This window comes from Anabrus simplex, chromosome 3, assembly GCF_040414725.1.
Source record: "Anabrus simplex isolate iqAnaSimp1 chromosome 3, ASM4041472v1, whole genome shotgun sequence".
Classification (NCBI taxonomy): domain Eukaryota; kingdom Metazoa; phylum Arthropoda; class Insecta; order Orthoptera; family Tettigoniidae; genus Anabrus; species Anabrus simplex.
In genome coordinates this window covers 440,285,316-440,312,921 of record NC_090267.1, presented here as the reverse complement: position 1 = coordinate 440,312,921, position 27,606 = coordinate 440,285,316, and the positions used below count along the sequence as shown (strand labels likewise).

General features: G+C 38.5%; 1 protein-coding gene across 8 annotated transcripts in view; it reads right to left on the bottom strand.

Annotated features, from left to right (window-relative positions):
- Positions 1 to 13,929: 13,929 nt before the first annotated feature.
- The window catches only part of Btk (tyrosine-protein kinase Btk29A), a 485,585-nt gene continuing 471,908 nt past the window's right edge, over positions 13,930 to 27,606 (bottom strand). For 7 of the 8 annotated variants that reach the window (XM_067143509.2, XM_067143503.2, XM_067143505.2 and 4 more), the window contains 3 exons: positions 27,362 to 27,480; positions 22,687 to 22,820; positions 13,930 to 16,732 (listed from right to left, as the gene is read on the bottom strand). In XM_067143509.2, the coding sequence (XP_066999610.1) occupies positions 16,631 to 16,732; positions 22,687 to 22,820; positions 27,362 to 27,480 (355 nt within the window). In that variant the 3' untranslated portion in view covers positions 13,930 to 16,630. The remainder of the gene's footprint in view (positions 16,733 to 22,686; positions 22,821 to 27,361; positions 27,481 to 27,606) is intronic. The other variant, XR_010859555.2, reaches the window with a different exon arrangement.

Below are 27,606 nucleotides of genomic sequence, written 5' to 3'. Positions count from 1 at the left end.
AGGACGAATATTGTTGTTGTTGTTGTTGTTGTTGTTGGAGAGTTTATGGGCTCTATTATTTCACCCATTCACTACACTTATTATCGTGATATTACACTTATAATGCGAAATCACACGCAATTATTCACACTACGAAGGCCACAAGAACAAAGTTGAGCACCATGTCTATGTACACATCTTAAGTAGCTCGTAACATAACAAAGGAAGTGCGTAGAGAAAACAGTGGAAGCAGGAGTATGTAACCGTGCGAACAATAAAGAGACAGTAATTTACAAATGAATATGAGAGTCATCCAAATATTGATTGATAGCATGTATTATAGCAGGAGACATATCAGTAAGCAAACAGGAGACATTGGTGGGGAGAGATAAAAGATAAAAGATAAAAGCCGGACGAAAAGAATCATACACAGGGCATTGGAATAATAAATGATTTACATCAGCACTCGGAGTACCACATAGACAGGAGGAGTGAGGGGAGAGGTTAAAACGATGTTTATACAGAGGAGTAAGGGCATGATTAAAGCGAAGACGAATAATGTTGGTAATGTGACGGCGAGAATAGTTACCCTTCAAATACCAAGGATATGGAGGAATACAAGGCTGAATATTGTAATGATAGCGACCTTTATAAGAAGCTGATCGAGTCCAATCTTCTTGCCACTGACGAAAAGCGGAATGTTTAAGAACAGGGTAAAAATCGTGTAGAGGAACTGCAATTTTAAGTAGGGATTTTCCATCACGAGCAGCTCGCTTAGCGAATAAATCCGCCTGTTCATTCCCATAGATACCTATATGACTAGGGATCCAGACAAAAGCGAGAACCACTCCAGATTGATGCAAGGAATAAATTAGACTTTTAACATGATACAAATACCAGTTAAAAGAAAGATGAGAGGACATGAGCGACTGAACGGCACTGAGAGAATCCGTATAAATAGCTGCTTTAGGTATAGAATGATGCTTAATGTACATGAGAGCTTGACGAATAGCCAACATGTGTAGATAGAAAAGTCACTGGCTAAACGAGAGAGTTCAGCAACATTGGTATTGACAATATAGAACGCTGCTCCAACACCAAAAGAGTTTTTTGAGCCGTCTGTATATATGTTGACGCCAGAATCACTTAGAGCAAAACGTAGTTTTTTAAAAGGAGGGCCAGTCAACGAAGAAACAGGAATAGAAGAGGAAAAAGAAGATGTAGGGGAGATAATGATAGAAGGGACAAAAAATAAACAGTCAAAATATACTGAATAAAAGGGAGAAGAAGCAGTGCGTAAGATCGTATTTTTATAGGAGAGAAGGAATTGATATGCATACAACAAAGCAGGCATCTTACGACGGCGGGCCTGTGAAAGAAGAGAGTATTCATCTAATAACTGCAATTTGGGAAGCAACGGGTGTTGAGCCAGGGCAAATCTTTTAAGTAAATATTTAGATGTTATCATTTTACGGAGAATTGGAAGAGGGAGCTCACCGGTCTCGACAAGGAGAGTATTAGTAGGGGTAGACAACAATGCTCCAACACAAGTTCTCAGGGCTTTAAATTGTAAAGTATTTAAGTGGTTAAGAAAAGAATTCGGCGCAGTATCTATAACATGCGCACAGTAGTCGAGTCTAGAGCAAATAGTAGCGGAATATAACAACTGAGCTGTGCCAGGGTCAGCACCCCATGATCGTCTAGTAACCGCTTGGAGAATTTTAATATGCGTATCAGAAGAATTACGTAACTGAGTAATATGATGTTTCCAAGATAACGAGCGGTCTAGCATGACACCAGGGTATTTATGGGAGGAACAAAAAGGAATGACATGAGAATCGAAAACAAGTAGCTCAGAGTTAAACCTACGCTTAGAGGTAAAAAACATTGCACAGCATTTGGAGGTGGAAAGTTGAAGGCCATGGAAAGTAAGCCATGTAATGACTTGCTCCATTAGCTGATATATATGGTGACGACACACATCGACATTACTATGAGAATAATAAAGAACTATATCATCAGCATAAAAGAGAATGCGAGCTTTATGTGTAACCAATTGTTCAAGATTACTCATATACAGGGCGAACAGCAGACCACTTAAAATGTCTCCCTGAGGAACACCGACAGATGGCAGACGACAAGGAAGAGAAGAATAAGCGGATTTAAGTGAAAGTTTCCGATACGTAAACAAATTACGCAAGATGTGGAGAAAATGAGCAGGGAAACCTTTCTGTGCGAGATTAGTCCAGAGAAGATGAAGTGGTATGGAGTCGAAAGCTCCTCGTATGTCCAAAAAATAGCAATAAGACAATCCTTACGAATTTGCGCTAATAAGATATCTATAATTAAAATGTTAATAGCATCTTGAGCACAACGACCTTTAAAGTAGGAGAATTGATATTTGGGAACCAAATTATAACCAAATTATAATATTCAAGAGACCACAGGATTCGTTGAAGGATAATTTTTAAAAACGTCTTGCGGATACACGAACCAAGGACAATCTCTCGAAAGCTGTTAGTGTCAGCGTGAAGTTGACCAGGTTTGGGGATAGGCACCAAAAAAAATTCATTCCAAGAGGTAGGAACAGAACTGAGAAGTATATTATTATAGAGAGCTAATAAAGCTTGTTTAGCACGTAGAGGGCGGATCCGGAGCATATCATATGATATATAACCAGGGCCTGGAGACGAACTCTTTGCGTTACATAAGGTGGCCTCAAGTTCAGAAAGGTATATAGGTTGGAGTAATACAGAAAAGTGGGAAGAGCATGGAGACAGGGGGATAGTAAAGTCGGGCACAACATAATCAGGAGTGAGTGAGTTGAGAGAGATAGATAGAATCTATGGAGGGGTGACAGAGGGTGGAATGTATTGAGAAGCTCGGGTAAGTGAGCGAATTGCACTCCATAAATGAGAAGACGAAGTATGAGCGTTTAGAGAGGAAATAAAGGATCGCCAGGCAGCACGGCGTTTAGAAAGAAAAACTCGTCTAGCGTAAGCAGTATGTTGTTTAAGACGGAAATAATGATGGGGGGGCTAATGATTTCCTATATGTCCGGAATAAGCGACGTCATTTAAGAACCAGATTATGGCACTCTGAGTCCCACCATTGTAAAAAGCAATAGGGCGAGAAGAGTGAGAAGAAATAGGTCTATAGGGATGGTAAAGATCAAGATAATCTTGTATAAATTGAAAGAGAGTAGAAAAGGACAAAATAGTATCCGAAATAAGCTCAACACAATGGGTAACATAAGAAATAAAAGATACTCTATCAAAGTGACGGAGGGAGCGAACATTACTGATACATGTAGGAGTGGAAGAAGAACTAGGAAACCTACCAAGACCATAAACCAAACCAAACCAAACCCCATAGCACTACAGCCCTTGAAGGGCCTTGGCCTACCAAGCGACCGCTGCTCAGCCCGAAGGCCTGCAGATTACGAGGTGTCGTGTGGTCAGCACGCCGAATCCTCTCGGCCGATATTCTTGGCTTTCTAGACCGGGGCCGCTATCTCACCGTCAGATAGCTCCTCAATTCTAATCACGTAGTCTAAGTGGACTTCGAACCAGTCCTCAGGTCCAGGTAAAATCCCTGACCTGGCCGGGAATCGAACCCGGGGCCTCCGGGTAAGAGGCAGGCATGCTACCCCTACACCACGGGTACGTAATAATAATAGGGAAATGGTCGCTAGAATGTGTATCAGGAAGACGATACCAAGTTACAACCGAAGCCATTGCAGGACGACATAATGATAAATCCACAGCACTGGGAGGAGAGCCGGGGGGGGGAGTGAGGCGCGTGGGAGAACCATCGTTTAAAATGACAAAGTCGTGCGATTGGGAAGCAGTCAGGAAATAAAAACCCAGGGAAGTATCACTACTGCTTCCCCACATAGAATGATGAAGATTGAAGTCCCCTAAGAGGAGAAGCTCGTTATGAGAAGAAAATTGCTGCAAGAATCGACACCATTGAATATGAGAAATAGAAAGATCTGGAGAGCAGTGAAGGTTAATAATGGAAAGGCGATTATATGAGATACCGATAACAAACGTATGGGGTAGACAATACGAGATATGAAGACGTTGATAGGATAAACTAGGGTGAATAAATAAAGCAACACCACTGTGACCAACACCATCACAACACTCAACATTAAAGCCATTTAAATAAAACTCAGAGGATGGGGAAAACCAAGTCTCCTGTAAGGCTATAATGAAAGGGGAAATTTCGTTTATCAAAAATTGTAACTCATACCGTTTAGAAGGAATACTCCTAGCATTCCACTGCAGGATACGTAGCATCTAAAGAGAACATAGTGTGCACACAGTCACGAAGCTTATAAAGTGTATGTGCAACATGTGGCTGGTCCCCTAATAATTGAATAAGTTGTAGAAATAGTTGATGAATACCACTTTGGAGATGCGCCTTTTGGCGTAGCACAGGGGAACTAGATGATTGAGAAGAAGCTGAAGGTAAACACAGAGAATTACGGGACGTAGACTGAATCGGGGACGGGGAGGATGAAGATGAAGTGGATGGAAAGACCGAGGTATGTGAAGACACTGGAGTGGGTCTGATGAGATTAAGATACCCAGACTTATCAAAACCAGGTTTTGGAATGGGACGGGACTCTTTCATAACCACCTGAGTAAATTTACGTTTCTTGGGGGTGAAGAGGAACTAGTAGAAGGAAGAGGTGGAAAATTATGGGTATTATTGGACATGTCAAATTGGGTCGAGGGTTTCTAGCAGACGCCTCGGAAAAGGATAGATTTTCTGTACACATAAGCTTTTTAAGGGTAGTTTGCTGTTGATGAGTAGGGCAGTTTGATGAGCCAGTATAATGTTCCTGCTGACAATGAACACATCGGCAAATATTTTCCTGACACTCAGATGTAAGGTGATGTAACGCACAATGCACACATCGGGGTGACTTAGCCTGGCAGTTTTTGATCGTGTGTCCATATCGCTGACATTTTGAACATATAATCGGAGAGAATATGAAAGGGTGAACCTCTAAATGCACTTGAAACAAAGAAACGTATTGAGGAAGAGTCTGAGAGCGAAAAACAATCTTAACTGTTCCATTAGGAACGTACGTCACTCCACTGGACTCCACAACCTTACGGTTAAGCCGCTTGACCGATTTGACCCGAACATCAGATTTGAGGTATTTAAGAATGTCAGAATCAGAAATATTATTTTCCACACCGCGTATAAGTCCAACACGAAAGATATTGGAACTGGGAATATATGCTTTCAAAGAGTGAGTTGCAAGTATTGAATGACGTAGAAAGGAATTAGCTTGGATCGCGGAACTAAATTCCACCAATAATCTGTTTCTTCCTTTGGGCGTTATAACTTTCACAAAAATATCATTATCGTAAAACAATCGTGCAAGCGCCATGGGATGTAGCCCACCAATATTTTTCGACTAAGTTGATTCAACAAAGACAATAAATGGACCAAAATGAGCCTGTTGATAAACCTCCAACTCTTCAGGAGGTGGAGGAGGTGGGGGAGGTGGCTGAATGTCATTAGACTGTTGAGGTTGTAAAAGCTGCTGTAATGAATTCATATTTGAAGTGAGATTAATCAAATTGTTTGCATCGGCACAGTTTCTTCACGACCAACATTGACATTGGATGAGGGATCCGATGCCTCATCTCCTCCACTATCAGTATCCATCGCCAAAGCTTACACAGACACACACTCGCCAAACGTTCACACACTACTTATCCCCGCAGGCAAACACCAGACTGCAACCAAACAACGATCCGCACAGTACAAGACACACGGACGGACTTTTCTTGTATGTTGTTGGGCTTAGTTACCGGTACTAAGCTGCTTTTGCCAAACATAAGTACAATACATGTAGCTAAACAAATATTCTCTCTTTCTTTTACAACCAAATTTTAATCGATAATCTTAGTTTTGTATGTAAACATAGGGCGAATATAAATAAATAGTGTGACGACTCCCTCTGAATCACACGTTAACCACGGCCGACTTGATGCGTCGCTCTAGCTAGCTCCTTACCGACCTTGGGTCTATGCAATGTTATCGGAGTAGTTACACAGCTCGACACGTGGTGCTGGCGGCCGACCTTTTTGCGGTAGAAATGCATACTTCTTTATGGAAAATATATTGACTCTAATTGCCGATTTATCGTAATTTAGAGTTATGGAGAATGTTACTCAGGTTAATACTGTTAAAATGATTAATCCTAAAGGATACTTTCATTGATATTTGCCAAAATGATGTCGTGAAATGAAACTGCAGGGAGATGACAGCAAGTAGAGATAATACACGACACTGAGAAAGATATCGAGGGACAGCTACTGGAGCTCACTCTAGCGGATAGACCTGAACAGTACTGATTCTCTCGTAAGAGCACGTGTATTTTTGTGTGAAGTTTTTGGTGTTATTTATGCGTTTTGGTGAGTTGACATAACTAAATAGTAGTGTTTGTCATTCCTTGATATCTCCTCTCAACATGAGGGGCAAGATATGTGCTGTGTTTGGCTGCAATAATTACGAAGTAGAGAAAAATGCGCGGTCGTTCTTTTCAAGTTCCCTCGTGACAAGAACAGTAAATAATATTGTGTTTGCACATATATTCTTCCAGTGACAGAGATTTTTATAGTACTTCATAATCTTCTGACCTGCTCGACCCATATTTTAACTGGCATAAAATGTAATATGCATATTTTATTGTATAGTGCAGCAGTTAACCTTCAATACCGATGTGTTGTTGTAGGTGTGATCTGTGGGTTTTGAAATGTCACATAAGTGATTTGAATAAAGTGTACAAGAAAGAAGGGACGTAACGCTTATATAAGAATTATAAGATCTGTTCAGATCATTTCCAGGCCAGCGACTTTAAAAATCCTCGACTATACAGCCAAGGCTACGTTACATTTTTACTCTAATTGTACGTAAATACTCCTCAAAGCATCACTATCGACAACATTTTCATACTTTTCTTTCTTTACCCCTCTTCTCAGATTAAAGCCGGGATTTTATAGATTTTCTTTCTGTTAGTAGGCTTCATGTTAAGAGGAAAATTGTCCAGCTATTAAATGTTAATTCATTGCATCATATGTGTAAGGAATGTGCCGATATTTTCATTGACAAGTGTCTTAATGTGATGATACAATGTTTTTAAATGAGAAAAAAGACAAATCCAACAGTAAGAGTTCAGGCAGGAATGCTAAAGCTAAAAAGGTAATGCATAAATGAAAGATCAAGGCATTTCACAGCAGTCTATTTCACATGTTGTTTATATGTCTAATTCCAGTCTTTGAATAATAACCTTTTAAATAATTCTTCATTCATTTATCCAGAATTGCTTTAGCAACTTCGAAGTTAATATCTCAATAACACTTTCTTTCTAGACGTAATTTATTTATCCATTTCCGTATATACATTTCCATTGATATTTGAATTTAGCGCGATTTGTTCAGGTCAAGTCACTAGGAGCGCCACCGTCGAATTGTCTCCCATTGGCAAGGTTAAATCCGTAAGTGTCGCGCATTGTGATGACAGTCCAGCTGACGTTCTGATATTGACTCTGATTGCTGATGTATCTTAATTTAGGGAATAAAATCGTATGTTACATTGACTAATATTGTTAAAATTATTAATCCTAAAGGTTACTTTCATTAATATGTGCCAAAATAACGTCGTGAAATGAAACTGCGGAGGATGGAGTAGTCCCACTGACGTTCCTTAATTGTGAGGAATAATAGTAATCGTTTTTATTATCATGGCATGGTACATAGCAGAACTTACCACGATACTTTTGTCTTCTGATGTTAATATTGAGATTAAGAGTCATTGTTCAATTAGAGTTTTTAAATTCTTCAAGCGCTGCTCTCAGGAAGGAGGCTGGACAAAACATAAAAGTCTTACTTTTTCCATATTCGTTGTATGCATAACATAAATATTTTGACTCAAACATGTTTAAATTTTAATTTCAACATATATAGTTTCAGATTACATTTCATTCATACCTTTCACTAGAATATTAAATACCGAGCAATTTGGCTGTGCTAATTTCAGACAATAATTTTTACTTGAAATGCAGTAGGGTGGAACAAGTTGGCCGCGCGGCGTGCAGCTGTGAGCTGTGCGCTTGCATCCGGGAGATAGTGGGTTCGAACCCCACTGTCGGCTGCCCTGGAGATGGTTTTCCGTGGTTTCCCATTTTCACATCAGGTTGTACCTTAATTAAGGCCACGGCCGGTTCCTTCCCACTGCTAGCCCTTTCCTATTCCACCGGCGTCAGAAGACCTATCTGTGTCGGTGTGACGTACAGTAAAACAAATAGCAAAAGAAGAAAAGAATAATAATTTAAATAAAAATTCTGGGAGAGAAAAGTATTTTGAGTAAATAAATTGTAAACTGTTCTCTGCTCGATGATGATGATGATGATGATGATGCTTGTTGTCTAAAGGGGCCTAACATCTAGGTCATCGGCCCCATTGCTCAGGTAACAACACTTCATACGTTGGCCTTACCGTCATAGCAGTAGTGATTCTTACTTGTCAATGTTTAAATGTTAAAGCTCAGATTATCTTGGATAAAAATGTGTAGTGTTCCTGTCATATGGCAAATACGACACCGTCTTAAGGATTATTCTATGAAAGAAAATTTATGGGTAAAAATACCTGATTAGCGTGATTAGCTGCCTCTCCCGGAGGCCCGGGTTCGATTCTCGGCCCTGCCACGAAATTTCAAAAGTGGTACAAAGGCTTGAACGGGGTCCGCTCAGCCTTGGGAGGTCAACTGTGTTGAGGGGGGTATCGATTCCCACCTCAGACATCCTCAAAGTGGTTTTCCATAGTTTCCCACTTCTCCTCCAAGCAAATGCCGGGATGGTAACTAACTTAAGGCCACGGCTGCTTCCTTCCCTCTTTCTTGCCCCACATTTTTAAATAGCCCAGGGTCCCCAAACACCTTAATCCGGCACTGCAACTATCTCATTTACTCATCAAATGAATTGTTATTCATGTTTTCTCATGTAGAGGAAGTTGTGAGAAATCTTAATGTACAAGAAGCATTATGGAGAGAAATATTTCAAGAATACCTGAATAGTTTACCTCCAATTACTGTTTCTCATGGACTTGGCTGCTGTACTGAATATGCTCTGGACTTGGTACCATTCGCAAATAATTCTTGTAATTGTCCGGTTCGTTTTCTCTCAGGTGTTGTATCAGACTCATGTGACTAAAGCTATCTCGCTCTCCTATCCATGATTTCATCCACTTATACCGGTATAGCAAAATGCACATTCCGTCAGCTGCAACAGCAATTTATTCCCTCTGGACACTGTCTGCTTTGATGTCCATTGCACAGTTCTAAGTACGGCAGACACGACCGGCAAGGATTTCAAACTAGTTTGAAAGGCCAGCGGATGAGGCTTGGCCTGCCGAGAACAAAGGGATCATTCCATTAACGGGAGGGTCTGGAATGTTGACGGATTATGTTGAACAACATGACAGGCTTGGTGTCACAGTTGATGGCGAGCAGCAGGCCAGGTCTCTGAAGGTCACGCCTGGCAGGCGGTCTGTCAGATCTGGCCCCAAAGGCGAGGCCTGCGAAAAAATCTGTCCGTGTATGGCCAGCTATTGACTGATGTGGTTGAGGGAATGGTTCGTCGGACACATCTGACATTTATCTTTTGACTTCCGGATCTATCAGTGTTGAAGTGTTGGCATAATGCACGTCCGAATAGAACTAGAATTTAGATTTTCGGTAATTATTTCTTAAACCTGAAACACTAGAATTATAACATGCATGAGATATGTATAGTCTATAGTACAAGACATACAAGAAAGCATTAATATGGGCATGTGGTGTGCCACCGAATTCGTGTTCACGTGTCACCTAGCGACACGTGTGGCATAGGTTCGCCATCCCTGGCCTAATGCAATTCAATAAACTTTGATCCTTTCCTAAGCTCGTGCTAATAATTCCGGCATTTAAGACAGACAAATGCTGGGGCTGTACCTTAATTAAGACCGCGGACGCTTCCTTCCCACTCCTAGCCCTTTCCTATCCCATCGTCGCCATAAGACCTACCTGTGTTGGTGCGAAGTAAAGCAACTTGTAAAAAAAAAAAAAAAACATTTCTTTCAAGAATGGAGGTAATCTGCATGTTCCTACGAAAGATGTTGTTCATGTGTGCAAACTTACCGAGATGTATTTAGGAGAGAATACATTTAATTGTTTAAGATCTGTCATGAAAGGGAACATAACTAATGAAGTCATAGCTCAGTTGTATGAAACATTGTTTCTTTTTCAAGTTTAAGCTCACATTCTTTAGATCTAAACTCAAAGGACACACACGTTTATCGGCCATGCGGTTAGGGGCGCACAGCTGTGAGCTCGCATCCCAGAGATAGCAGGTTCGAATCCCACTCTCAGCAGCCCTGAAGATGGTTTTCCGTGGTTTCTCATTTTTACACGAGGCAAATATGGGGGTTGTATCCGTAATTAAGGCCACGGTCGCTTCCTTCCCATTCCTAGGTCTTTCCTGTCCCATTGTCGCCGGAAAACCTATGTGTGTTGGTGCGACGTAAAGCAAATAGAAAAAAAAAGAAAGGCACGTTTATCGCCTTATTAGTGTAATTTCATTACTATACCTGAAAATACGTGTGAGAGCCCGCCTGATGGCGTTGAAGTCTAAACAGTCTGACACCGTGATTCGCCAGTTCGGGTCCCATTTGTCGAAAAAAATCACTATCAGAATGTTGGCCGACAAGGTATGGTAGGTGGTGGTATACAATTTCTGATCACTAGATTGCGTGCCAAAAGCCTGGATTAAATTCCAAACCACACTGTAGTGCTCAAATGGAGTGAGGGCTGTTGATGGTGATTCATCCGTTGGATGGATACGTTAAGTCATGAGCAGATCCCTTGGTGCTATTCGACAGGAGAAGACTATGTGCTGAAATCGGATTTCACCCTCTCCCTTCCTACTATTGTATAATCACGTCATTCATTTCATCTCATTAACTCCTCTGTTGAGGTTTACATCAGGAAAGTCATCCGGTCATAAAATCTCGCCACGACATATTCATCTCAGCTCATACCCGACCCTGTACAGAAACAGGACAAGGATTGGACAAACTAACACATCTGAAAATATATGTAATTAAGGCCAAGGCCACTTCCTTCCCACTCCTAGCCCTTTCCTATCCCATCGTCGCCATAAGACCTATCTGTGTTGGTGCGACGTAAAGCCAATTGTGAAAAGAAAAAAATAATAATAATAATTGCCACCACTTAACACTGATCACAGGACAAAAGGAAGAGGTCCAACACTTCAACAAATGAAGGTATTGGCCAAAGAAAGACAAGGGCCACGAAGGGCGTGAAAATGAGACTGCCTAGCATTCATAGACCTAATACCAACGGGATCAGAAAAGAACGTGCGTTGACCAAGAGAGGTCGGATAGGACTGATGAAAGTGAGTAGCCTGGCTCAACTAAGTGGAAGCAATGTCAGAACTCAGCTAAGGGCCCCATAGTCACCAACCCAAGCTTCCAAGTTGAAATTCCCTCAGACCTCTTTTAGCCTCCTCTTACGACAGGCAGGGGATACCGTGGGTATATTCTACAGACTCCACCCTCAGAGGGCTCCATAACAGCCGTTATATAATACGAACAATAAGCCTATAGAGTACTTCAATGTAACTTTAATATTTCAGATTGCTGCTGTTGGCTCCTTAGCTTAATGGTCAGCATCAGGACCTCCGTCCCAGACGGTCATAGGTTCGATTCATGGCCTGGTCACTTTTTAACTGCGTCTAATTCATTTATTTAATCGTGGACTGGGTGTCTGAATTTGTCCTAATGCACTCCTCTTCGTACACACTCAGCACACTACACAACCAACCACCATAGAAACACATAATATGTTTTCTTGCTAGTGGCTTAGTTGCTCTAAAGTTCTCAACGTAAGTTTAACATCTCAGCGGTCGAAGGGAATTTCATCACACACTTGGCTACCCACCGATTGACAACAACGTTCCCTTTCGACTAGTACGCTCACCTCAAGACGTCCAACAACAAAGAGCCACACCTATCACAAACTCTTCCCACACATACTACATCAAAGAAGATGGCCTAATGACGTCTACACAAACTTCAATATAGCCTACGGCACCAGCATTCCAACTAATATTATCTCAAAAAGAACCACGCCATATGAAAATTCTTCAAAATTTATAAGCATATAAATGAAAATCAATACTTATTAACTTCAAGAACCAACGGCCATTACCAATGCTCAACTTTCCTCAAGTTTTTAACAACACGCCATTTGACAATTAAATGGAATGCGCTTTCTGATTTTTATCTTTATTGTAATATCTTTTAACATCAAGAACCAACCACCTATGTCATAATCCTCAAATAATTGTCATGTTTTTAGACTCAAATACTGTATTAACACAAATATTGTTAAGTAATAGCATACTACATTTTATATTGTAATACTTGTTTAACGATCTCTAATCCATTTTACAAGACAGTTTTTAACAGTATTCATAAGTCATTTTCAATCAGGTACCTGATCTATTCCTAAGGTAAACAATATGGCTGATGATGCCTACTATTGATAGGTGAAACATGTACCATCCAGTGTATTAATTTTATGTTAATAATTTTGATAAGGACAAAGTCCTAATTTTTAAGATTGTATTGTATTGAATAGGTAGGTGAACAATAAAAACATACTAGTGTTATTTAATAAATGGTATGTTGTCAGCGGAGAGATGGCGTGAAATGACATCAGTAGATGAATTAGTTTGAGTGCCGTCTTTAAAAGTAGGAAAGATCACAATATGAAGGTAAAGTTGGAATTCAAGAGGACAAATTGGGGTAAATATTCATTTATAGGAAGGGGAGTTAGGGATTGGAATAACTTACCAAGGGAGATGTTCAATAAATTTCCGATCTCATTGAAATTATTTAAGAAAAGGCTAGGAAAACAACAGATAGGGAATCTGCCACCTGGGTGACTGCCCTAAATGCAGATCAGTATTGATTGATTGATTGATTGATTGATTGATTGATTGAAATGCAAAACAAGCTGCTGAAGGAGTAAGAGAACTTGAAACACTACTTCTAGAACGAAGGTGACGCAGAACGATTACAAATTTCTAATTACAGTACCTTGAAATTCACATGGAGAAAGTAGTTAGCATTTCCAGTGTCAAGAGGACCAAAACTGACCAATTCGTTAAGTTAGCCAAGTGTTTTTTTATGGACATTATTTATTGTACATATTTGAACTGATGCAGAAGTCCAGGTGTTATAGTGAAACTTCCCTGTTTTTGTGTATTATAAAAATTTAAAATAAATTAGTGTAAATACAGTAAGTTAGCTTGCCATCCAATTCCTGATTTGATAATGTAAAAGAAATCCATACAGGTAGAAGGAGACTAAGTAGATTCAGGTCCAAAAATGTTTTTAACTGCAGGGCTTTTTTTGGGACTTTTTAAAAATTTTATTGTTTCTTAATAACTGATACTCCTCAAAAACACACATTTTTGTCCCCAAAGGTGTCCTCTATTGCAAGTTTTACTGTACAATGTTATTGTTATTTATTACACTGCTCTTCTGTGGAGTTCTGCGGAGGCATGTTGTTATAAATATTAGCAAATTACATTTAATCCACAGGTATTATTGTATTCTACCTGGCGTGGGCTTCAAGGTTTAGAAGAAAAACATTTGACATATTATGAATCAGTAAATTTTTGCCAAGAATAGAATACAGAAAATAGATTAGGTTTTACGTAGGATAAGATAGTAATACAGAGAAGGGACAGCTAGGAAAGGGAGGGCTTGCATGAAGGGTTTCATCAAATCCGTTCAAGGACTGATGATGGTAACAATATATGGCTCGCTAACTCTAAGCAGTAAATAAAACAAGACGTACAGGAAGATGTATGGTCCCCTTACTTTAATGAAATAAACAAAAAAAAAAGTATCACTGCTACATCTCTTTACATGTCGGAATTATATTTCTTTTCCAGTTAAGAATAATGGGCAAGTACACAATTATCACATTTATGAACAGTAGTTGTACCAAGACAACAGCAGAAAAATAATGTTCTTAATTATATACAAAATCTACAACTTCTGCATAATGTCTTCTATGCTGAAATGTAATGCACCACACTTAAAAAGTTCAGGCTTTTATACATAATGACTAGTTTAGTCTTACTGCAAATGTACTGAGAAAGTAGCAGGAAACTGGAACTACAAGAATTAGGGCAAGTTCATTTTTTTAAGATTCTATCATACTGTACAGTATAAGAATATCAAGTAAAGTGAATTGTATAACCCAACTTTACAGTCAACTAATTAATCAAGACATCAATTTCAAATGCTAGACCCAACACAAACATACTTGCAGTCTTACAGTTACATTACCGGTAACTGAAATTTAAGTACAAGCAGTAAGTAAGTGCTCAGTAAGTCACGAGATTCATGAACATCAACTATGAAAAAAATCAACTGATGGAACGAATGAAATGATGAACACAGGAGTTCTGAAAAAATATGTCATAGCAAATGGAATATGGATCTCATTCATTAATATACAATATAACTTCATAATTCAAAATAAAGAGATAATCCACCTATTCAAAACACTTTTATTGTTGATGCAAACTGACAAACATTAAGATGTCCCCAAGCTGAAGATAAATCACATTGTTTACATCTCTAACTATTACAATTAATCACCTCAAGACACGTCACCTGGACATAGTCTTAATTGGATGAACTGCAATTAACTATTGTCCTTCACAAGAAGAGATGTCATTTTAACACCGCATGTCTCTTTAATTTTTAAGATTAGGTTTCAATACTTGTTTTATTCTATATAATTTGCCATGTATTAGTCAATTTTAAGGTTAAGTGGCTGAAGACCTTACTGTTTGGTTGAAATTAGTACCAAAAGGTTTTGTATTTTCTTATAATCACATTAAGAATAAAAGCAAACTGAATAGGTGGATCATCTTTTCATTTTGAATTGTAATTGTTCACCAATACGGATCACCATGAAAATTCTTTCTTACGACATAACTTCATATTTTACAGTCATCATTTTGTAACTTGTAGGTGCACAGCATAATTTCACAAAAAGTTTCTATTCACAGTATATGGTAATAGGTGTAGCAGCAAGGAAATATGACTAAACAGAATTTAGATCAGTATGAACGATATTAGTCTAATATTGCTATCAACATTCATAACTTATACTAATCTCATTTGTGCGTTCACATTCTGGCACAGTGAGGTTTTGTGCACTCCCTTGCTTCTTCAATATAAAAAGTCACTCAGCATTCAAGCAGAATCTTCAGTCTCACAGCCTGTTTGCTTCTTCTTATGTTCTACTGATACAACATAATTACAGTAGTTACCGGTACCATTGGAGTTCAGAGGACTAGAGCTACAACAAATTATGACTAGGAAGCCAAGTCCTAGAAATTTCAGAGCTCATACACAAACCCCACAGCTTAATTCTCTATCATCCTTACTGCTTTTTTATTTATCAACTGGATACAGAGGGGGAAATTCCATAGATAACCTACATTAACTTGAGCTTACTTAATTGCTAAATTTGCATCTCTTGAAACAATCATGCATTATATTTTCTAACAGGTAACATTTCAAATTTATAATAACAGGAAATGAATTATAATATCTACTAATTAACGAATGCAGATTTTCATAACTTCATCACCTTGATGTTTGGGACTGCGTCTTACACCCATATAAAACTTGCTTCATAGAAGCCACGTCATCGTATCTAAACAGAAGGATGTTCTCCAATGGCTAATCTAGTTTAAAAATTCCTCTCTTCAATAGGAATGTCACAATAGCTTTAAAATACTAATCAATCTATCATACTTTAAGACTATCACTTGCTGAGTAATAACGCCGAAAATAAAATCCTTTCGAAACATCCATCAACTCTGATAAAACTTGACAACACTTCCTCAGCATGTAACAGCCAAATTATCTTCGTGCATAGAAATACAACAGAATATTTTAAAATCACAATATTGAATAACAAATATAAAAAACTTCTTCGTTCACTTCAAATAAGAATTAATCAACTAGACACACCGAGTCTGCTGATTAGGTAAAAGTCATAGAAAAGAAATCAATGAATAAATTAATGTACAGGGAAAGTTACAGTATTATTTTGGCAGGATTAATAGAACACTGATGAAGCTATGGGGTAAGGATGAATGGGTACACAAATAATCCTTACAGTCTGAAGTTTGGTTGTTTTGAGCAGTATATCTTTGCTCCAGAGAACCAACTGGAAGCACAAAGGATTTGCTGTTAAATCCACAATCCAATTAAAGAATCTGCTTCGACTGCAGTTTTAGCCATTATAGCTTCAAAAATATTTGATTGGTTAAAACTTACGGACACCAACCGAGTTATCATTTTCACTTGTTCTTACTAGCTTGAATAGCACGACAAATCTCTATCCATGGGTGTCCGTATGAGGCACAAAAGATACACACTTCTGGACCTGCTGGTGAAACTGGATGAGGTGGTGCGCTGCGTGAAGGGGAGGGCGATGAGGAAAAGGTGCAGTGAGTCTGTGAGAGTCAGTCAGCCAGTCGACCTTGGAACACGTTCAACAGCTGCTCCTTCAGAACACGGAATGAAGGTCTGTCTTCTGGGAGGTGGCACCAGCATTTTCGCATCACCTGTAAAAGAGATCACGATATATGGTAACTATTGAATATTGAATATTGAATAGCACAATTGACAAGTGACCCAGTTCAAATACCTAGGACCTCACGTGGGACCCCATCCACGGTATCCCTGCCTGTTATAAGAGGCAACTAAAAGGGGCAACCAAGGGATTCTGAATTCTGAACCATGAGATCACCTGTGATTAGTACCATCACGCGAGGAACACCACGAGTCAATTTTTTTGTGAACAGTATCACTACATGAGGAATACCATGGGTCTGTGGGTGGATCACTGTGGGTTTACAGTACCCATGTACTGTATAGTATCCGCCACTATGACAGAGGCTAACCCTTTGTCCAGATTTCGCTGAACAACGCAAGGAGATAAAAAGAGGCTATGCTCGCTAGGGTGTTTCAGCATCTGGTTGTGGACATCATGGTGCGTTTCGAAGAACACCACGGGTCTGGGCGTTGCCTGTGATTAGTACCACCTAACTGACCTAAATTCATATTTTAGCTTACGATCCTCTCAGATGGAAGAACAGACCAAAACAGCAGTAATTAACAGAATATCCTCAAAAGTAAGACATAACGGCAAGCAGTTCTACTTTTCTCATGTGACCCCAAGTGACGTTAGGAGTGTCTTCAGTGAAATAAAGTCAGGGTCCACTGGCCATGATGGAATCATAGACATCATACTTCCAACAATCACGCATATCATTAATAACTCATCATGACCAGGGCCTTTCATTCAAATTGGAAATATGCAATCATCCGACCCTTACCTAAAAACAACAATGCCAAAAGTCCCAAAGATTATCGTCCTGTTAATATCCTTCCTATATTAGGAAAAATATTGGAGAAATTCTACATAGGAAATGACTGAATATCTTGCACATTACAACTTACTTAACAAATATCAATCAGGGTTCAGACCAAACTACAGTACTACCACGGCATTAATTAAAGTGACAAATGATATGCAACTAGCGATGGATAAAGGATTAATGACTGTACTTGTTCTCTTGGACTTAAGTAAAGCCTTTGACTGTGTAGACAGACATATTACTCATTAAACTCAAGATGCTGAAATTTTCTTACAGTACTTTATCCTGGGTACAATCCTATCTTAGTGGTCATCAGCAGCGTGTATCAGTGAGAAACTATACATCTTAGTGGCAAACCACCAAGGTGGGCATGGCACAGGGTGGAGTATTGTCGCCGTTTCTGTTCTCATTATACATGAACGACTTATCGGAGATGTTGACCAATTGTAAATATCACCTATATGCAGATGGTATTCAATTATACATTCACACAAAGCCTAATGACTTAAACAATTCAATCACTAAGTTAAACGAAGACCTAGCAAAGACTGGACTAGCAGACATGGCCTGAAAATGAAACCATCAAAATTACAAGCCATCATAATTGGTACTTATAAATCACATGCTAAACTACAAAATGTATCTATACTCGGTGTTATGTTCAGTGGAATACCAATACCATTTAGTGATCGTGTAAATAACCTTGAAATAGTATTCAATAAATATTTAAGTTGGTCGGAACATGTCACAAAAATTTGTCAAAGAGTATTCCATTCATTACATTCTGCAAAAAGGATGAGGGACTTCATTCCAATAAACACAAGAAAATTATTAGTTCAGAGTCTAATATTCCCATTATTTGACTATGGAGATGTAGTTTATAATAGTATGAGTAAAATACTTTAATGTCGAGAACAGAAAACTTACAATACTTGTGCTCAATTCGTAATAAATATCCCAGTCCAAACTCATATTACCCCTTTCCTCTCTCAGCTGTCATGGCTAAGATTGACTGAACAAGGTAAATAAAACTCTCTTACCCTTCTCCACAGTGTTCTGCAAACAAGCAAATCAGACTATCTTAGAATAGACTTTAAATACCTCTCCCCTTCTGATAGGGCTCCCTCACGGTCATCTACATGATCCCTCTTGTCCATTCCCATTCATCATAGTAACTTGTACAACAACTCATTTATACCTACTACCATACGTTCCTAGAAATCAATCCCAGCTGAAATTAGAGGCATAGACAATCCGAGGCTATTTGAAAGGAAATCTGTAGAAAGTAGATTTCACTAACGTAAAAAAAACTAATACTGTATTTAATTCTTAATTGTCAGCAAGGATACAAAATTATAGAGGTGAAGTAAATTCATTTTAGTGATATTTAGAAATATGCTATTTAACCAATGATTATATGAGTAGTACACTACTCATATTATTCTATAAATTGTGTACTGGTGTTGTATAATATGGTTTGGCATAACAGCAGGCTTCATAGCTTGAGCCCTGCCGTATAAGGCAATAAACTGAACTATATGAGTGATACCATGGGTCTGTATTGCCTGTGATTAGTACCATTATGTGAGGAATATCATGGGTTTGTGTTGCCTATGAGTGGTGCCATTACGTGAGAAACACCATAGGTCTGCTTTACCTGTGTTTAGTACCACAATGTGAGGAACACTGTGAGTCTAAGTTATTTGTGATTGGTACCGCTACATGAGAAATATCATGGTTGTACTTTACTAGCGGTAAGTACCATTATGAGGGGCTGTTGACTTGGATTTTGGACCCCTTTGGACAACAATTATCATTGATTCAGGATTGTGCTTTGGAATCGGCCCATCAGTCAGTATATACCATTCTTTTAAGTTAGTTTCTGGGAAGGTGGGGCATTGTGGGTTGGATCCACTGATTGTTTTCAGTTCATAATCTTTCTTCATCATTGTCTTTTTGAATTCTAGCCAGTGGACTGATTTGGGAATTATTTTTAACTTTCAATACTGTGAGTTGGATCTGATGATTATTTTCAATTCATATTCATCCATTCATTTTTCATCATCAAGTTTTGAATTTTCCTATTTGTGAAATTCACAACCTGACTGTTAACCCCGTTTATCATTATACTATTGCCCGCTGTCCATCTCTCTACATTGTGGAGGTCTTTTTGCAGTTGCTCACAATCTTGTAATTTATTTATTACTCTGTACAGAATAACATCATCTGCATAAAGCCTTATTTCTGATTCCACTTCTTTACTCATATCATTGATATATATATAAGAAAACATAACGGTTCAATAATACTGCCTTGAGGAATTCCCTTCTTAATTATTACAGGATCAGATAAAGCTTCGCCTAATCTAAAACTCAGTTCTATTTTCTAGAAATATAGCCACCCATTCAGTCACTCTTTTGTCCGGTATACAGGGTATACAGGGAGGAGAGTGATGTAACAAACAATTGGAGGGGCTAGTAGAACGTCAGTACAGATGGTTCAAGTTTGTGCACTCACAAGACATACTGCAGCTTCAGAGAGTAAACATGTAAGTTTGTTTTATGAAACACAGTAGGAACATGCTCTATCAGCTGCTGTGGTCTGCAAGCACGAGGCTGAAGAAAGTTGATCATTTATCTATCATTCATCTATAGTTTTAAATCCTACCTTCATTGCTGGAACCATTTAGCGCTCTATTCAAATGGACCTATTCAGCATGCGATTGTACACAGCTGAACTCAGATGCAGTACACTACAGTATACAGTTTATGGAGTTTCTTATCTACCTTATAGAAAATTAAAAATTAAAATCTACAACCTGTTTTCCAGTCTTTGACCGGGTCAGGGATGGGATGAATGAACCAGATATAGGCTATTATTACAATCTACCTTATAGAAATAGCTGAAAAATAACATAGCAGTTACCTTGTCACTGTTACAAATGTAACGAGGACAAAAATAACAGGTTACTGAGTAACTACAACAGAATAACGTGCTACTGAAAACAGTAATTGGGAAGTGGTAACTGTCACTATACTGAGTAACTACAACAGAATAACGTGCTACTGAAAACAGTAATTGGGAAGTGGTAACTGTCACTAGTAGCAGCTTACAGACACAGAATGTGACCATCAGAGTTCAGATAGTACGCATGTCTTCCAAGTGAGTGCATTTTCGTAGAAGACTGCTGTAAGTCAAATACACTATAGTGTATAATATAGGCCTACTCAATAGAGTATTTCTTTAAGTTGCTGCTGTCATCTGGTAACTCAAGTGTAAACTGTTATGACATATTCAAATACTCGGGGGTAATCGTTGATTCAGACATCGCACAGGGTTACCTACATTATAAGTTTCACCGGTATAATTTTTCTTGTACCACAAATAAATTAGTATGCTAACTTTCCATATTGATATTATAGATAACATAATATTACCTCATTTTACTTAATCGATCCTCTTGTACCGGTTTGTGTCGAGGTTTGTCTTCTATCCTTGATCGGGGCATTGTCAAACTCACTTCTCTAGATTTCAGAAAACACGCTATGTTGTCTTCTCATTTCATCCGTTGTCTGCCTCTCGTTAACTTTATAGCAAATAGGAATGCGTGTTTTGCTGCACCGACTTTCAACAGTGTAGTGATGCATGTGCGAGTGAATGAATGGGACTTCGCAACACAGCTGTAACGAGACAAGCTTGAAGCCATGACTAGGCTGTGACCAATAAAAGGTAACGCTGGATGTTATTTTTAACTGTTACTTTTCACAGTTACTTTATTGTAGCAGTGACATAAGTAGCAGTTACACCTCTACTACCTTATATCAGATGAGGGAGTAAATATATGAAAACATGATTGCATAGAAGCCATTTCTTCAGTGTCTATTTGCTACCCAGGAGAAAATGAACATTTTCCTGTCCATGAAACAGTTTTGGAATAAAAGAATATGACATCAAAGTTGAAACAAAAATGATTTGTCTGATCGAAAAGTTTGTTAAAAAGGATGCCATACTTTTCAGTGTCAACTTAGTTAATATAACTTTAAAGCTTTTCGGTATGTCAAAAACGTTATTATAACATATAGTCTAATGCCTTTGCTGGTGAGACCTAGTGTTTAGAGCACACTGTGTCTTTTTGTATGGACTAGAGCAATTTTATTACTTTCATTGATCTGTCTCAGCCTTATTCTTGACTTTGACAATGTGAAATTGACTGAGGTATGAGCGATGCTAGTAATGCCATTCCTTATGCAGCCAGTCCCTGCTATGAATGGTGTGAAAATGTTGCTCATAGGGTCGGTTGGTGCATGCATTTTATTGGGCTTGGCAGACTGATATGTAACAGCAACTTCTGGCTCAGTGAGGAAAGCAATGGGAAACTACTTCACTCCTCATGTCTCTAGTACACCTCTTCAGTGATGCCTAGGCCATCTATGACAGCTAATGGTGGAGCTGTTCAGGATCCAACTAGCCTCAGGCTGAGGACCACCCACCCACCCACCCACCCACCCACCCACCCACCCACCCACGTACCTGTAAAAAAATACACACTATCAAATAAAGAATGAAATGTTTTGTTCTACAAGAACATCCTCAGATTATATAAAATCACTTTAAACCATGCACACATATTTACAGTATTGTTTACATTGCATAAACTCATCAATGATGGTAAATTGGTGACGACGTGAACAAGTAAGAGCAAATAATGAGTATAATAGTCTACTCTCACTTCAGTACTTTTAGGATTTTTTTTGTACTTATCCAAGCCGCTAATTGTCTGTCAGCCTCAGCAACTGCGTTTTGACTGAAGTCAGTCTTCCTGCTCTGGTCCTGGCAGTTAAGAGTAGGTGGGGGTGTTGTAAGAGGAAATTCTGCAAGAAAGAACTCAGTTCCATGGAGAGGAGAGGGGAAGGGAAACAGGGGGCTGAGGGGAATATTAAGGCATTGACTCCATTCATTAAAGAGGGAAGGGAAAGTTCTGCTTCTTCTTTTGTGCATCAGGGAATAAATGTAAGTTAATAATTTTGATGAAATGAAAGTATGGAACTGAATTAATGAGCATCTTGTCAGACATTAGTTTTAGTGATAAATAATAACCTACTAAAACGTTTTCACTTTCTCAATGATTGAAAACTCACCTCGTACACTTCCTTGAAGCAGGCTTTGGGCCTTTCCAACACGATGCCTCTTTGGACTCTGTCCACTACCTCTGTGTTCTTGAGACGGCCATATGGCATTTCACCACAGGTAAACACCTCCCACATAAGAACTCCTGCACATATTACATCAGAACAACTTATTACTGGATCTCACTCAACAACTAGCCTACTATAGAATAAAGCCTACTATGTTACAGAAAAAATCAAAACAAAAACAAAAAAACCATTATGTACTATCAGTGCAAAATCAGTCATTAGTCTTAAATACCATTATGTCTACTATTCTGCAATATGTTTGATCGTTTTCACTAAAATAACTTCAGTTTTGTTGTTAACCAATATAAGCTACTAATGGTATTAAAATCTTTTACAACCTATAGCTATTCCTCATATTACCTCTGTCCTATGCTACACTAATTCACGAATGCTGCGCTAACATGATTATAGGTAGCTTTTTTCTTTTACAACTGGCTTTACGTCGCACGACAAAGATAGGTCTCATGGCGACGATGGGACAGGAAAGGGCTAGAAATGGGAAGAAAGCGGCCATGGCCTTAATTTAGGTACAGCCCCAGCATTTGCTTGATTTGAAAATGGGAAACCATGGAAAACCATCTTCAGAGCTGTCAACAGTGAGGTTCGAACCCACTATCTCCCGAATACAGGTGTTTTCTTAATTAAAAAAATCTTATTACAGGTTACTGACATTATAAATATGTCAAGATATAATCTCAACAAGGGCTACTGAATTGTAATTGAAATGCCAACGTATTTATAACATCAACTCGGCCTAATATCCCAAAAGAAATCAAAGCTTGTAAATAACATTTTTCTTGGTGCAGGGCTTGCTGCTGGTCTTTCAAGATTACGCTCCCATGGATGACCTGTGTGTCTGTGGAGATGACACACACACACACACACACACACACACACACACACACACACACACACACACACACACACACACACACACACACACACACACACACACACACACACACACACACACGCACACACGCACGCACGCACGCACGCACACACACACACACACACACACACACACACACACACACACACACACACACACACACGATTTAACCAATAAAGGTTTTTTTTTGCTAGGGGCTTTACGTCGCACCGACACAGATAGGTCTTATGGCGACGATGGGATAGGAAAGGTTTAGGAGTTGGAAGGAAGCGGCCGTGGCCTTAATTAAGGTACAGCCCCAGCATTTGCCTGGTGTGAAAATGGGAAACCACGGAAAACCATTTTCAGGGCTGCCGATAGTGGGATTCGAACCCACTATCTCCCAAATGCAAGCTCACAGGTGCGCGCCCCTAACCGCACGGACAACTCGCTCGGTGGTATTCTCTAAAAGCAGCAAGTATTTCCATTATAAAATGCATAAGAAGATACCACACAGGCATATTCAGCATGTGTAAATGTACGCGGCACTGTTCAGAACAAGTGTATTACCAAACACAGCCAGGTAACAGCTTCAAGCACATTTCAGTTAGTCCCATGTGCTTGTCATCTGTTTCCAACTTGTGAACACAACAGAAGTGTGAGCACCCTATTCAAACAGCTGTAACTACCCATTGAATGTTGTTCAAAAGGTTTGAGCATCAACAAATCATCTGTGTATCTTCGATAATTTTCAAAATGTTGTCCTTAAAGGTACCATATGAACAGAGGCATGATTTTTCGCATTAACGCTAACGCGACAAAAAATATTTTGAAGCGATTTTGCGATATCTTTATGAATCATATGTTTCTAGTTAAGAAAATATGGATATTATATTCATGAATTAAAGTGAATTAAAGTGATAAGGCCATTTTAAAGCAAAATTATTTTGTGATAAGCACAATATTACAGCTAAATCTGTAGTGAATAACAAACTTGACATTTTGTTCCAAGATTGTGAATGAAAAGAAAAGGAAGAGCAAACAAAAATTCATCAACAGGAAAGAAATAATTATGTTATCATTAATGTTCTGGAAAATCTCTTTGACATGGCATCAAAGAAAAGGGGTTGGCTCCAGGCTTCTTGCCAAACGAAATGTTTGGAATGTTGTTCTTGTGGTGGCTGATAATCCCACCCAGCCTGTCTCCTCACGGCATTGTGCAATCCTGGAATCCCTAATGACGTCTACAAGCAGCACAACTGAATGGTGTATTTCGGCTTCATGGTCAGGTAAAATTAAGAAAGTGATCACAGACAGTAGCGAAGATGGGTCGCTCGACAAGTGTTACGGTGCACAGCAGAGCTAAACAGATTGGGAGTGAAGGTTTATACGTTTCGGAAAGCAATATTTTAATGTGTAAATTTTGTAATGTTCGTATCGAGTGGGGGAAAAAAAGATACTGTCTCAAAACATTGTTTTAAAAATAAGGAACATTCAGAATGTAAATTTAGCACTCCAATAGTGAAACGGCAGGCAACAATAGAATTCTCATTAGATATGCAAAAGAAAGCTAAGAGTGAAAAAATAGAATTTTTTCACGAAACAACAGTGATGCTACTCAAAGCCAACATCCCGCTGGAGAAGGTAGACGACCCTGCAGTCTGGAAATGGCTTTAAAATTATGTACCAGGTATGTACAGTCTATCAATTAAACCTCCACAATCAACGATCAGTGATAGTAAGACTAGGTTTTCTAAGACCTCTTTCTGATAAAGATTTTTTTTCTATTGGTTAGAATCTGGAGACCTTCCCACAGCCAACCAACTAAGGAAACAATACGTCCCCTGTTGCTCATACGAAGTACTAGCAAGCATCAAACAGTCTTTGGAAGGGAAAACGAACTTGGCTCTTATCTGCGACAAAGCTACCGACTCTTCAGGCCGCTGTGTGTTCACAATCTTGATCAAAACTCAAGATCCAGTATCTGAACAGGAAATATTTTTGTTACAACATGCGTTTCTAGATGCTGTGAACAGCAGAACGTGTTCTCAAGCAATCCTTCATGTTTTGCGTAATTTTGAAATTAACCATGAGAATGTAAAGTATGTGATAACTGATTCCGCTCCGTATGTTAAAATATTGTGAACTGCTTAAGGGAATAATGGGAGAACATTTAATTCACATCACTTGCTAGGCTCATAAATTCAGTTTGTTCGGTAATGCCCTGCAAAAGAATTTGAAAGAACTTAATTCCATTGTGTCAAAGACAAAGAATTGTTTTCATATGTCAAGAAAAATCAAACACATGTTTCGTTCATACCTAGGTGAAAACTTCCCAGATATGTCAATTTCATAGTATAACAAGCCTGTGTTGAGTACATGGGGAAGTTGGTTTAAAGCTGCCTCTTACATACATGCAAATGTAGATATCATCCACTCATTTTTAAAACAGTTGTCACTGAAACCTGTACCAGTGGTAAACTGGTTGGAAGAAATGGAAGATGCCAGATTTTGCAACCTGGTAAAATCCCAAGCAGCATTTGTTGCTGAAAATTGCAAATTTATTGCAGATATTGTTTTGGAATTAGAAGAGTCTAATTATCCATATTCTCACTTGCTTGTTTCGAAAATAACAGAACTGAAAGATAGAATGAATGTAATTGCTTCTAACCATGTTGGTGAACTAGTTAGTAAGATTATTGAAGGGTTTAGTGAATCGTTAAAAAGTGAAGCGACTCTTCTCTTCCAAAATGTTAATGTCTTAGTTGCAAAGAAAAATTGAAAAGCACTTGTCCCCAAGTGATGCTAACATTTTATTTGGACTTTTGAATGATTTGTTTCATCCAACTAATGTAATTCAATCAAACTATACAAATGTTTCATCACTGAGTGAAAAAGTATAAAAATTGTCTGGCTTTAAAAAGTTGAAGCAGCCTGATATTATTGCTGGATACCGTGCTTTTAAAGATATTCTGCGAAAACAAATTGAAGAAAATCCCAGTCAACAAGTTGAAATAATTCAGTCACTGCTAGCATTAAGATTAATGCACCTGAAATTTGCAAATTCTGTTTTAAAGTCTATTTGGGTTCCCTGTTCATCCGTTGATCTAGAGCGATTTTTTTCGAAGTACAATTTGATTGTCAATGACCAGAGATGACTAATGAAAGAGAGCTCCATTGTAACATGTGCTATGTTATCTTTTCACAAAGTAAGGAATGGGTAGGATGGCCCAATGACACTGTAATGTAAGTGCTATGTAATCATAATCAGGAATAAAATGAAATAATATTGGATGCTTACTAGTAATTTATACATCTACCATTCATATAAATAATTCAGAACCACAATAATGAAACCTTTAATGATTAATTTTAGAATTTCATTAAAGCGAAATTAAAGCGATACGGCAATATCTATTTCACGACATAAAGCGAAAATTAGTATCCTCGCAAAATCGTACAAAAATTAATGCAAGGAAATCATGCCTCTACATATGAACAACTGTATTTCCACACATATATCAAACTTGGTACATGTTTATACAAGCTCTTGTACTTAAAATAGTAGTCCATACTAAAATACCTTGTATATTGGTTACTAAGACTGAAAACCATAAAGTTACAGACATTTTTAAACAGATTTAATGCAATTGTTCAAACTTGGACACAAGCTTCAATAAAATACCTCAACATTTTCCATAATTACAATGGTGGAAGGAATATAATATCTATAATGTTGAAACTTACCGTAAGCCCAAACGTCGGACTTCGAAGAGAAGCGTGTAAAGTTTAAAACTTCCGGAGGAGCCCACTTGATTGGGAACTTTGTACCACCAGAACTAGTATACTGGTCATCCAAGACATACCTGTAAGCCACAGTCGCAGTTAATATTGTTCTACCAACTATCAGCTAAGACTGCAGATAAATGGGAAAGGTTTAAAGTACCAAGAAAAGCAGGTATTACGTGGAAAAGGGGTGATAATACTATCGT